This window comes from Scomber japonicus, chromosome 13 (genome assembly GCF_027409825.1).
Source record: "Scomber japonicus isolate fScoJap1 chromosome 13, fScoJap1.pri, whole genome shotgun sequence".
Taxonomy (NCBI): Eukaryota; Metazoa; Chordata; class Actinopteri; order Scombriformes; family Scombridae; genus Scomber; species Scomber japonicus.
The window spans coordinates 10,996,743-11,009,441 of NC_070590.1; the positions used below are offsets into that span (position 1 = coordinate 10,996,743).

General features: G+C 39.7%; 1 protein-coding gene across 1 annotated transcript; it reads right to left on the reverse strand.

Moving 5' to 3' along the window:
* Positions 1–1,261: 1,261 nt before the first annotated feature.
* On the reverse strand, positions 1,262–11,718 carry vdac1 (voltage-dependent anion channel 1). The gene is made up of 9 exons (XM_053331770.1): positions 11,637–11,718; positions 9,271–9,340; positions 6,867–6,916; positions 5,918–6,070; positions 5,551–5,603; positions 4,544–4,771; positions 3,367–3,517; positions 2,601–2,658; positions 1,262–2,389 (listed from the first exon to the last, which is right to left on the reverse strand). Exons 2-9 carry the CDS (start codon positions 9,335–9,337, stop codon positions 2,298–2,300), a joined length of 852 nt encoding a protein of 283 aa, XP_053187745.1. The 5' UTR covers positions 9,338–9,340; positions 11,637–11,718; the 3' UTR covers positions 1,262–2,297.
* Positions 11,719–12,699: the final 981 nt, after the last annotated feature.

Here is a 12,699-nt window from a genome sequence, read left to right on the forward strand (position 1 = left end):
CCCGGTAATCCACTTCCGTTGTGGCTTTTTTTATTTGCATCGTTTTTTTAATTATATGCTGCGGTATTTTTGTTGTTGTTGTTGTTGTTTGCTGCGGCGTTTGTTTTTATTTGCAGCGTTTTTTTTATATGCAGCAGCGTTTCTTTTTATTTGCAGCAGCGTTTGTTTTTGTTTGCAGCATTACTTTTATTTGCAGCTATGGCGGGTCTCGGCCACTGTACTTTTCTGATCACACGTCAAATACTGTGCGTCCACATACACCCACTTCCGTTCTACTCCTTCAAAATAAAATCACCATATCTTCACTGTGTGAATTCTTAACCGGAAGAAACCATAGACTTTATAAAAGAAAGAAACATACATTGACTCTGATCCATCTGTTAAGAAATAGCTCAGTGCAAGAAGTATTGCAAGAAACTGGGCCTGTTTTCGGGTTAGGGTTAGGAAGGAGTAGAACTCATAGAAATCTGAATTGATTCATGATGGGTACAGTCCTCACCCCAACGTTAGTTTTAAAGGACTTTTTAATCACTTGTTTATTGGAGCTAAGATTTGGGAAGAAGTTACAGAAGAAACTTTTCAAACTCAATTATGGCGTTTTTCACTCCCGATCTAATGAATAAATCATATAAATCATTCAATGCACTATTCATACATGGATGATGAAACCAAATACCAGTGGGTTCTCTTTCGGATGTGTTGGAAGTAGTAGTAGAGTTAGGTCTTTCATTCAGTTATTACCTACACAGATCCTTATTACGATCATGTAAACATTTTAAACATGTTTAAAGAAAGTCTTTTTCATATCCTCACATTTTGAGGCTAAGTTTTAGTGCGAGTGAAGTAGAAACAATTATAATCATTTCAGTTATTTACCAAACATCCTCTAGTCCCACATTTGCTGGTTTTATTTCATAATATCGTAAATCTTTGAGTTTGAGAAGTAATTTGAAAAATGTGGGCTCTGGGAAACTGTAATTCTTTCTGTAGAGAAAAAGATTTATAGAAGACCAATTCAACATCATGAAGACATATATAATTGGTACTTGCAGCAATAGCCAAATGATCAGAAAGTATAGCCTAAAACCAAATAATCTAACTGCCATGCCATTTTCTTCTTAAAAACACCTTTTAAACCTCAAGATGTCCCAAATAGTTTTGTGTTTTCATTGATTTTTACATTTACTGCAGGTTGATGTTTATAATCAGAACACGCTGGTCATTATGTGACATAAGACAGAAGAACAGACACAATGAGAAACTGGTTCAAGATGTTCTTTATTTAATTTAGGGAATGACAATACTGTCAAGAACACTAAAACTTCCCATATTCAGTTGTGGAAGACTACCATTTCCTGTCTACTTATGTTCATCCTCCTTCAAAGAAGCTCTGTAACTCTCATCCAGAGAAGCGCAACTGTGTGCATGATAGGTTTTGCTCGACCAGAAAGAATTGACAGATCTTTGCCTTTGTAAGACTTCACAGGTGGATTAAATTATGCAAGACTGTCAATAAAATATTCTTTTTGCTATATGTAACAAAAGACAGGATTCACACCAAATGCACAGACACAAAAAGACAAAGTGAGACAAAAACACAGAATGTACACATTGGGGTGTAGTGTCTCTGAGCTACTGACAGCTGCTTACATCAGGGACAACTTACCCTTCCCATAACTTAATATATCCCAACAGACACTAGAGCTCTCCAGTGCAGAAGTGTAACAATAAAACATTTTTTTTCAAACCAGTATTTCACCACTACACCGTCTGAACGAGGAGTGCTTTTACTGGTGCTATGTAACAGCACCATCTGGTGGTGTAACTACTCAACTGTATAGTAACCATGTCGAGCCCTTTCTGCATTTTGGGCTGATCTAGTTTTGACTTCCCTTTATCTGCATTGGTCAGCAGAGAGACACAAATTAAAGCATTGTGTATGACTGTGGTGAAATGACAAAGTGTGAGGCCGACATGATTGTACTCGAGGCTACTTTTCCCTTGCAGGGTACACAATTCAAAATCAAACTTTTTTTGTTAAATGTTGGAGTTTTGTTCTGAACTGGGCTCCGTATTTTGAAAATATGTTGTTCCCTTAAAAGTGGTCCTTTCAAAGTGATACATCGTCGCAACAACGATTTGACCTTTAGCACTGTCTGACCTCCAGCTGTAGCACATCTAGGGGGAAACGGGGGTTTTGTGAGGGCTAGCTAATCAATAAAGGATCCAGACATTTTATTATTTGGTGGGGAATGTGTGTGTGCTGGGAGGACTTGAAGGATGTCTGCATCATCCTCCTATGCCTGGAACTCGAGGCCGAGACCAAGCTTGTGGCCGCCAGCATTGATGTTCTTGCCATCGAGGAGAGCAGAGAGTGTCAGCTTGATGCCTGCAGAAAAAAAGACATCATGTTAAGTCACGCACAGAAATGGAAATACAAAAGCTCAACACATCATGCACATTCAAGTAAAATTATGTCTGCATTTAAAGATGTGTCTGCTTCTCTTTAAAAAAGGTACTTAATCATCCATCCTGTGTTGTTTGAAAACAGTCCGTTTTTACCCATTTAAAGCACTTAGCACCAAACAGACTGCACTCACCTGGCTTCAGAGTCTGAGTGTATCCCAGGCCCACGAGGCTGGAGTTGTTCACCTTGGCCTGCATGAGAACCACAAATTAAAGTCAAATAGAGTACCATACAGCTTAAAAAAAAACCCTCATGCCATCACTGGGTAATTTACCACCAGCTCCAATCAAGTGTGATTACCACCATTAAAATAATCACTTCAGAATGACACATTGGCCATGTTATTAATATGTTAATAATAGTTGTTAGACCAGTTGTAAATACACATAATTACACTAACAAACAACTACTCACATTGTCTCTGCTGCAAGTGGGATTTAAGGACTAATGTGACAGGAATTAATTAATCTGAGCATTTCTGTGGCAGACAGAGTCCTCTCTTATTGGCCATATAGGCTTGCATGAGGCTTCTCTCCGGTACGTCTAAATGTGATGTATTCACATTGCCATGTATCTATCCATCCAAGCTGGTCAGCTTGGCAGGACTCAGATTTGAACGGAGCAACATTATGACCAGTTATATAGCAGCTTAATTCATATTTTGGACATCAAAAAAGTTTCCGTAAGGCCAGACAAGAAGAACTGGACAGCTGAAAAGGTTGGTGAGAGGCTGGTGTCACTGGTCTCTGCATTGCATGACCCTTGAATGAGCATGACTAACTTCTGGTTTTGGAAGAGTTTGGCAGGATGTACTTAAGAGGGATTAATAGAGTAATGTCAATTACTACTACTACTACTACTACTACTACTACTTCTACTTTAAGTTACACACTACTCACAGAGAAGGATGCATCAGCATCAATCTGATACTTGGCAGCGATGCCAAAGCGAGTGTTGCTGTTTCCGGCAGTCCAGGCCAGGTTGACGGCTGTCTCCAACTGGTCATTCACCTTCTGGTAGATGGAGCCACCAAACTCAGTGCCATCATTTCTAAAAGGGAAAACAGAGTGTGATATATTTAAATGTCTGTAATCCTAATACTGTTTCCCTACAAGAGATATTTCCCCCTCAAAAGGATAAATTGTGTTTTGTAAATAAAGAATACCTCATCTGATATCTTGCATGACTATTTAAGATAGCATCAGACGGGTGCGCTGTCTCTGATGTAAAGTCTACACTGCCCTTGCTCTGACCTCACATAACCGCTTCAGCTGTAGACTGAAACAGACAGGCTTTACCAGCGGCACAGCAGGAAGGCTAACACTGTGCCCTGTCCCCCACTCTCTCCCTCTCTCTCTTTTCCTCTCTGGAATTATCTCGCTGGGCTTTTTCACTAAGGTCCTTTATGCCTGCCAAACATTCACTGTATCTCACTTGCAATATAGTAAATCCCATCACCTGAGTGTAAAAATAACCACCAGGCACCTCGATACCTGGCAGAGATCCAAACAGGGAACAGGTCAGTCTACCAGACAAGGACAAGAAAATGGCTTCCGGATGGTCAAGGACCAACATCTCGACTCTGTTACAGCCACAACTTTTAACCTGCAAGTTATGTTCTAGTACCACAGGTTGGAAACACTAACCTAATATTAAAATGTAATTACCAGTTAATTTAGGGTTAAACTAAACAAAATCACGCATGTTAAATAGATTCAGAATGTTTAGGTGCTTATTCAGTAAATAAATAAATAAATAAATAGTGCTTGTTTTCATCATGCACACCTCTAACATTTTACTAATTTTCTTTTTCTCTCACCAGAAGCTTTATAATCAGGCATTCGGGTAGTGTACACTCATTCCCTTTGCTACTTCAAATTTGCATATGTATGAATTGCAGAAAATCCACAGCACTGATGTTAGGGTATACAAAGATTGTTCATAATGTAACTAGAAAGATTAGGAGGAGCCATATTGGGTCAAGAGTCAATTAGAGATGCATTGTGTGAAGGACAATGGAAGGATTCAATGCTAGCATACTATTCATTGTCCATCTGCTGATTTATGAAGTCTTACACATTCGTATGGAGCTGGAATTCGTCAGTCTTGTATCCAACTGCGAAGTTGCTCTGGGTGATCCTGTTCCTGCCAGCCTCGAACGTCAGCTGGTAGCCGGCCAGCCAGCCCTCGTAGCCCACCACTCCTGCGCCGTGGATAGCTGTACCATTGATGTCATAGTGGACGTCACAGCCAAGGTTGATGTGGTCACATTTGTAGCCTGTCTTGATTTTGCCACTCTTTTTGCTGGCACGATGGTGAGGAGAGAGGGCAGGTTGTTAATGTCACAGCTCAGACTCTTGAATAAAAAACATTACCAGTTTATAACAATCCAGGGCTCCAGGCTGCACTTACTTTCACTTCCAGACATTTTTAGAGACAGAGTGCCAAAATATCTAATACTAGTTCTGAAATGTGCACATTATTTATTTACCTACATTATTTATTTACCACATTTAGTTCCTTCATGAAGACTACTGGATGCACGACACTATCACTGTTAAAGTAACATTAATCTGACAAGACAGCTATCAAAGCTCGCTGTGCAACTGTGACAGCTCACTGGTGCACTGATTTAAAGTGAGAAAAACAGGTTATTTTACTGATTGTTACTTAGAGATTGCTTCTGTGCACCCATTTAATCCTGCATCTTTGGGTTACTAAATTGAAGCTGCGATATAACATTATTTTTCAACAAACTAGCTTATATGTTTGATAAAATTTGTATCCTTTTATCCATTGTCTAGCTAAATAGTGAACAGCATCTGCTTTCTTCTACATCAGCCTCTGCTCATATGTTCCTCATATGTAACCAGAGGACATGCACACATTCACATTAGCAGAGAGACAAAATGAGCAAGGACAGCTGAAATGAACCTACTGGACAGTTTCTACCACAACCTGCAGTTCTATTTTTCCACTGCTATTTGTAGCTATTCACTATGGCTCAAACAGCCTGTTAAGATTAATAAATACTTATTTCTCATAGGTCTCAATGTTCAGGGTTCTCATTCAGGTATCCTTACCCAGTGTTCGGTGAGAAGGAGGAGTCAAACGTCAGCTTCAGCCCCTTAGCCAACTGTGGAGAAGGAAAGACAGTTGAAACAAACAAAATTAAACATTCAGTTTATTAAACTGATCAACTTTAGCATTGCTGGTTCATTTGATAAAATTACAGTTCATTTTACAACATGAAACTGTATAATGGAAGTACACCCACTACAGGTTTACAGGTTTAAATTTGGCCTAAAATTCTGTGCACCCTTCAGACTTAAATTACAGACTCATAAGTTATTTGGCCAGCAGAAATACAAGTCACATATTATTTTATATAGATTCAATTTTTTTTAAACACATTTTTGATTTTCTTGGCCCCCACATCCCATCACCAACCTGGTCCTCAAGGGTGATCTCGGTCCCCAGGGTGTTGTCTGTGTTCCATTTCTCTGTGAAGGTCAGTCCGTGCTCCATCCACTTATACTTGGTCTCCAGGGATCCTGCAACCTTGCTGGTCTCGGTGTTGGCAGAGCCTGTGCTGGTGAACTCCTGCAGATGAAGAGTAATACGGATGAGTTAACTAGTGAGGTACATTACCGTGTTAAAACCATCTTATTGTTCATTTCTAGCACCGACATTGAGAATGATGTAGTCCTGCAAACCTCCAACCAAAACTGTGTCTGTATCCCACACCTACTAATCAATAAAAAGCTAAATGACCTTTGAACAAGATTGAGAAATTAAGCTGACAACTGACAGATTCTCTGGTCCAAGACCTAATGAGATCTTGGTCCTGTAGGTGAATTCCCAAGGTCAAGATATTGTTAAGTGTTGCCTTGTAGCAGTAAGACTTCATATAACTTTTAACTCCTTGGCTGCTTATTTTGACCTCCTGCAGTCCTCTTTGACATAAAGTTAAATTAAAGAGTATGGTCTAATCCTGCCCTATGTGAAAAGTGTCTTGAGATAACATTTGTAAAGATTAACTTATTAGAGCTATTTCTCAGTATACAAATAGAACATGCCTACATTTCTAATCCTGAAAACGGTGGGACGGCAAGTAGTATTTGATGTTACACACATGCAATGTGAAATTAATTACTGTTACCACCATAAAAGTAAATGAAGACAAACATTATACTGAATTGTTTAAACAAAGCATCTTCTCAAACTCTTTTTAAATCCATATCATTAAGGTAGCAGAGGTCAACATGTCTCGGCAACGTTTAGAGAATCAGATAATCAGCCGCTTAATTATCAGCTGAGAGCCTCCAAAGCTATGACAGGATGGCTGCAGTCTGGAATGGCATCTCTGGTAATCTGATAATGACTGGCAACGACTTACCAGTCCATTCTCAGACTTTGTTTTCAAGTCCAGCTTAATGAGCCCGAAGCCTGAGGAAGACAATGTTAAAAGAAAGAGATCAAAATGATGTCTGGATGTCAGCATATATAACATCTAACAGCAATCACTCTGAAACATTTCATTATTAAAGTGAAACAGACGTCTTAAAACACTGCATTGATTACAAGTGTTGGCTAGCCCTCAAAATAAGAACTACTCTAATGCCAACACTATTAGTCCTTACCATGCACATTTTTTTAATACACATTTAAAAGAGTCCCTTTGGAGATTTTAAAACACATTAAATCAAGTCATTGATTAGGGTCAGTGAAATAGCCATTCATCAGCCTCCAGAGTACTTTTAAAGTTATTTATATGCCACTGACTGAACGTGTGTATTGATCTGATGGAGATTCGGTGAAGGCATTAGTGCTGTCAGTTATGAATAACAACTAGAAGGTTGGTTAAACAGATCCTGGGTCAAGGTTGGTTAAACAGATCCTGGGTCAAGGTTGGTTAAACAGATCCTGGGTCAAAGTTCAAGTACCAGTCTTGGTCCTGCCCGGCCATATATCTATCCATTGATTCATCCAACCACACCAGACATGACCTCTAGATTTATATGTTCATGTACTTTCTGGCCCGGTACAATTTCTTGCTCTTCCTATCTTCTCCTTCATTAAAACCTCCATAAATCAAGACTGCAGAAAGAGCAACAGGCTTTGAAGCCAATCTGACAGAGTGGCCAAACCCTGGAATTACAACTTCCAGGTCCGACATGGGCCGAAAAAAATAATTTTTCCCTGTACCAAACATCATTTTTGAGTGTCATTACACCTGCAAAATGACTTGTTTCACTATCAGAATTTGATCCATTCAGTCCAACAACATTTGGAAAGCCAAGAAGAGCAGCATTATTGAATGGTTTTATCCCCATTCTAGTTAGTCAGAGAGCTAAACTGGAGGTTAGCGTCACGTCCAGCGCATTGGTCCGCATTGGTCATTTCTTTACAGCGGGAAGTGGCTTTTTTTTGGCATCATTCACCCCTGATGAACTTCCATAGGAATGAATGGGACCATGCCTCCAAGACTGCATCTAGTTCCCTTTATACTTCTTCAACCAAACATGCGGTTCATACCCTTTTCATATGCACTACTCTTTGAAGGGAGATTTGATGACTACAACACAGCCCAGCTAGTGTGTATTTTTTGAGGCAGTTTTGAAGCTTGTCCCAAAACAGTGTGCAGTCATCAGTGTGGATCATGTCTTTGATTTGGCATCACATGAACATTGCGTTGCATGCAGGGTTTGGATTTTTCACTCCAGAGAGGAAGTGTCACATTGAATCTTGCAACAAACTTCCTTAATTACTTCACCGCATAATATAAGAAGAAGATACTATTCTTCTAGTGTGTAGAGTGATAAACCTTGATAATAAGATAAGAAGCTAACATGATAAAAAGGTTTTGATTTAGAGAAGCATTTACACTAACGAGGTAATACTCCAGTCAGCTGATGGAGATTATTAATCACCACCATAGTGCAAGAATTTAAGATTTTATCAAGGTATAGCAATCTGACAATGATGTTGTTGATGTTTAAACTGCATGACCACATGCAATTATCCCCTATTAAAAAGGTGCACACTCTAGATTTTACCTAATATCAATGTACTCGGCAAGACTTCACCTCGTCAGGCTTTACATTATGCAGCTACCTCACAAGGTGAGACAGTGATAGATGCCTTTTCCAATCACCTGCCAAGATTTTTTTTTGGAAAGGGCCTGCTCTTTTCTAAACCTTCTCATATGTGGTTGTGTGTAACAAACCATCTTGCGCGTCAGTTTAGTACAGCGCAGCCTGTGAAAGCAGTTGTGTAACGTTTTCTGTGGCTCTGTGGATATTTGACAAGTCTGACACAACTAGTGACATCACTCGAGTATCTCGACTTTGGCTGGAGACTACAAATGTTTAACAGAGAGGCTTTGTTACAATTAAAAGATGCTATCGACTCGGAAAGTGTAGGATCCAGAGTTTTTGGAGCTTGACTCATGTCAGGGAATAAAACAAGTGAAATTAACTCAAATTCTGTAGTTTAGCATTTTGCCACCACCATTTGAACAAGGACATATTTTACATACTAAATGCTGCACTTTATTGTATGGATTCTGCTCAGCTGTCTCTTTAAGTCTGTGAAACTGAAAGCGTTTCATAATGTATTTAATGACTGATTTCTGCTTTCTGAAATTGTGTTTTTTTCCTATATCAGAAGTTTCATTTCTCTAATTTCACATGATACTAATAACTCGTACAGCTATACAATCGTTCGCTGCACATTACAGTTGAAAAGTTGCAAAGAAAGTTGCTGAAAAAAGTTAGATCGGTTGGTGGCTTGGCGCTTACCGTATCCCTTGGTAAAGACATCCCTGGCAGACTTTCCAAGGTCAACGTAGGTGGGAGGTACGGCCATTATCTGCAATGAAGAAGAGGACGAAGAAAGCTGTGACTACAAGCAAGGCAGAAAACAAAAAAGATGTAACGGTAACCCTCCCTTTGGCCCCCCCTCTGTGTTACAGCTTTAGGAAGGAGGACCAGACTGACTGATGAGATGTGATGTACTTGAGGGACAGAGCGGTGTTGCTGGAAGAGGAGAGCGAGAGCAGCTGGAGGTCATTGATGGATTAAAAGGTACAAATATAATGGAAGTTACTGGCTTACATGAGCTACACCCAGTAACACAGTGACTCACATATTTGCACACACATCCTTCAAACTTGCATTCCTGAAAGCACAAAGGCCAAATTATATGCAGATGTCACACTGAGCATCGACTGTTATAAGAAGTTAAAATGAAAATCTGTGCCTTTTTCTGTTTAGGATCTCATTAAAAATTAAATTACACACATAATTGTTTTGTTTGTGTTTTTAGAAATGATACCTGAAAGTGAGCTCAGGCAAATTTAAGACAGGTCTGTGAATGCCACAAGACTGAAGCACAAAGCAGAGTCTGTCCTAACCTCTGCATCGGCTGCTCTCGTGCACCTTTTTTTGTCCTCACATTTTCCTGAACAGCCTCTTGTGCAAGACATTTCTATTTCACCATTAGAATAGATATATGCACTATTTCAGACGTGTTTCAATAGCACACCAGATAAAGGTTACAACAGTTACGCAGACCTATTCATAACATACATGTGCATATTGTGTGCATACTGATAGTAGATAGAAGAGGAATTTGATCAGTCTACCTGGTGAATAGCAACATCAGGCAAATCAAATTCCTCTATTACCTTTCTTGAATTGCAAGATCTACGACTATTGTTAGGTATTGCAATATCCGTTTTGGCGTGATCTCCTGCAGTTTAGGCAATATTTCTCAATGTAAAAGTTAGACAAAAAAAACTACAGCTGTAGGACAGAGACCCACTCCCCTGAGGCTTTGCCACTTCATCACTAAAATGAAATTAGAAAATCTTACCATTAATGCATTCCAACGTCCCTGCCTAACTCTTTCCCTAAGGCCTGCTCAATCAGGTTTATAAGTAGCCTCACCTTTTAAAAACTACTCCACCCTTTTATGACAATCATAGCATGACTAATACATCAACTGCATGGCATCGCTGTGCACTGTCTTTATATCACACGTACACCAGCTCTGACAGCGACCTTTAAGACTGTAAGATACCCTCACATAGCCCTCTGAACCCTGTCATCATGGGTGTAATGCAGTCACTTGGACATGAAGTGGTCTACTATCATGTATCTGCAGTGCCAGTTAACCCACACTCATCCATCCACCCACACACACACACACACACACACACACACACACACACACACAAATAGCATTTCCATTAAGCCATTCAAGCCATGCTTACACACGTACACAGCCAATACATCCCACTGCGTGAGTAGTTTTATGGCTTTCACACATGGCCACAGGCAGAAATGTCAGAGGCCCATTGGAGGACATGGGACAAGGACAACCTTGTGTGGATGCTAGTCCTGACTCCTGTGACTGAAGTGTCCTGTGGCACACTCACTTAAGGATAAGGAGAGCAACATCATCATCTAATCACCAAATAAATATACAAAATTTAAAAATAAAGGCTGTCTTCCTATAGCCTTCTGGACACCACTGATTAAAGCTTACTCCAGACATTACCCTTAATACATCAGATTTAGGATCTGTCTCTCTCTCTGCCCTTCAGCACCACCTTAAATGGTGAATTTCAGGAAGTCAGCCATTCAAAGAGATGATTTGAGAAGTAAAGTTTTCTTCAAGTATGAAACACAGTGTCCACATGACTCAGACATACAAACTGTGAATGCAGTGAAGGCAGCATCACCCTGCCCTCGCCTGCTAAGAGTAGCACTAGCTCACAGTAGCTATCAAGGTGGACAGCGGACAAGTGTCCACACTTAGTAACATGTGGCAAGGCTCACAGACAGACCGTCAGTAACGAGTCAAAAGGCTAAAACTGTAAGCTAGATAAGCTCATTTGTTTCTGTCTAGCTGGAGTAGGCTACCTGCTGACCACGGCCCCCACTGCAGTGTCAAATGACCGCACCGCAAGACATTAGCCACCAAGCTAGCAGCAGGCCTAGCTTAGCATCACTGTAAAAAACGAGATGAATGAGGATGATTATCTTCATGCTGCAGAGCTCAGGGTGCTCTGGCTAGCAGACATGACAGAGCTGTACTCTAAAAAATTAAAAAAATAGAGAAAACCATCGGGTGTAATGCAGTTCAACATTAAAATTCGTACCTCTGTCTCTGGTTTCCAGTCCTGCCCGAGAAGGAGCTTGTCAACTGCACAAAGGGAGGAGAGAGAGGAGGGAGGAGGTGCGGCGGCGTCACGTACGAGCAGCAGAGAGCTCCTGTCATCGTCAAAGATACAACAAGTCAGTCCGAGAGCGAGATGGTTCACCCCCTATTACAGTGTAAGCGGCAACTGCAAGGCACAACGATGGAAGGTTGGTGAGTTATTTTTCCTGTTAGCAGTACTGTAGCCTATATTAACCAACAGAATTAAGGTTTAATCCCCCCATTCAGAATCATAGTTTGTCATGAAAGTTACAAATTCTTCTCTTTTTTTCTTTTTCAGTTTTATTTATATCTCATCTCAAAATTTCAAAATACATTGAAAAAATGAACAAATCCTTTAATTGGATTAACCTCATTAAGAGGACTATTTAATGTATAGTGTCCTTTTAGTTTAGTGTATAATGGCTCATGCTTTATTTCTGTCAGCCCCATAACCTATTTATATTCCAGTAGCCTAAATGTGGTATCCACAAAGATTGACCATAGCAACATTTGCAAAGAGGTCATTGCATGCTCATGTATTGGGATGCTCTAAATCAAAGCTTCAATATAATGAACCCATCCAGCTGATCACAACAGGATAATATTAATCAGGATGTTACCAGTGGTCACTATATTTGAGCACAATCCAGTATTGAGACAATGGGAAGTATTATATGATTGCATTATTGTACTGTTAGTGGTGTACTTTAAGCATTTTCCTCCTTTATACTTCTGCTTCACTACATTTCAGAGGGGAATATACTTTTTACTCCGCTACACTTTAATACAATCAAGTTAAAAGCTAAATGCAGCTCAGCAGCAGAGATTATATGTCTGTTAAAATAGTTTAATTTGAAATTTGAATTAAATCAGTTAACTATGAAACAATTCAACAGCATTTTAAATGGAACTCTCAAGCTTTTTAAATTGTTTTGTGGTAAAGATTATTTTGCAAACCTTAACATTTTAATGAGTTTATTATTTTATTATAATTATCATGACCAAAACAGCATTTTGTCCCT

Excerpts from the sequence above, each read along its gene's own strand:
- vdac1 (XM_053331770.1), bottom strand. The coding sequence starts at position 9,337 with ATGGCCGTACCTCCCACCTACGTTGACCTTGGAAAGTCTGCCAGGGAT. Across the intron at positions 6,917-9,270 it reads TGTCTTTACCAAGGGATACG|GCTTCGGGCTCATTAAGCTG; the intron begins GTAAGCGCCAAG and ends TGTCTTCCTCAG. Across the intron at positions 2,390-2,600 it reads CACTCAGACTCTGAAGCCAG|GCATCAAGCTGACACTCTCT; the intron begins GTGAGTGCAGTC and ends TTTTTTCTGCAG.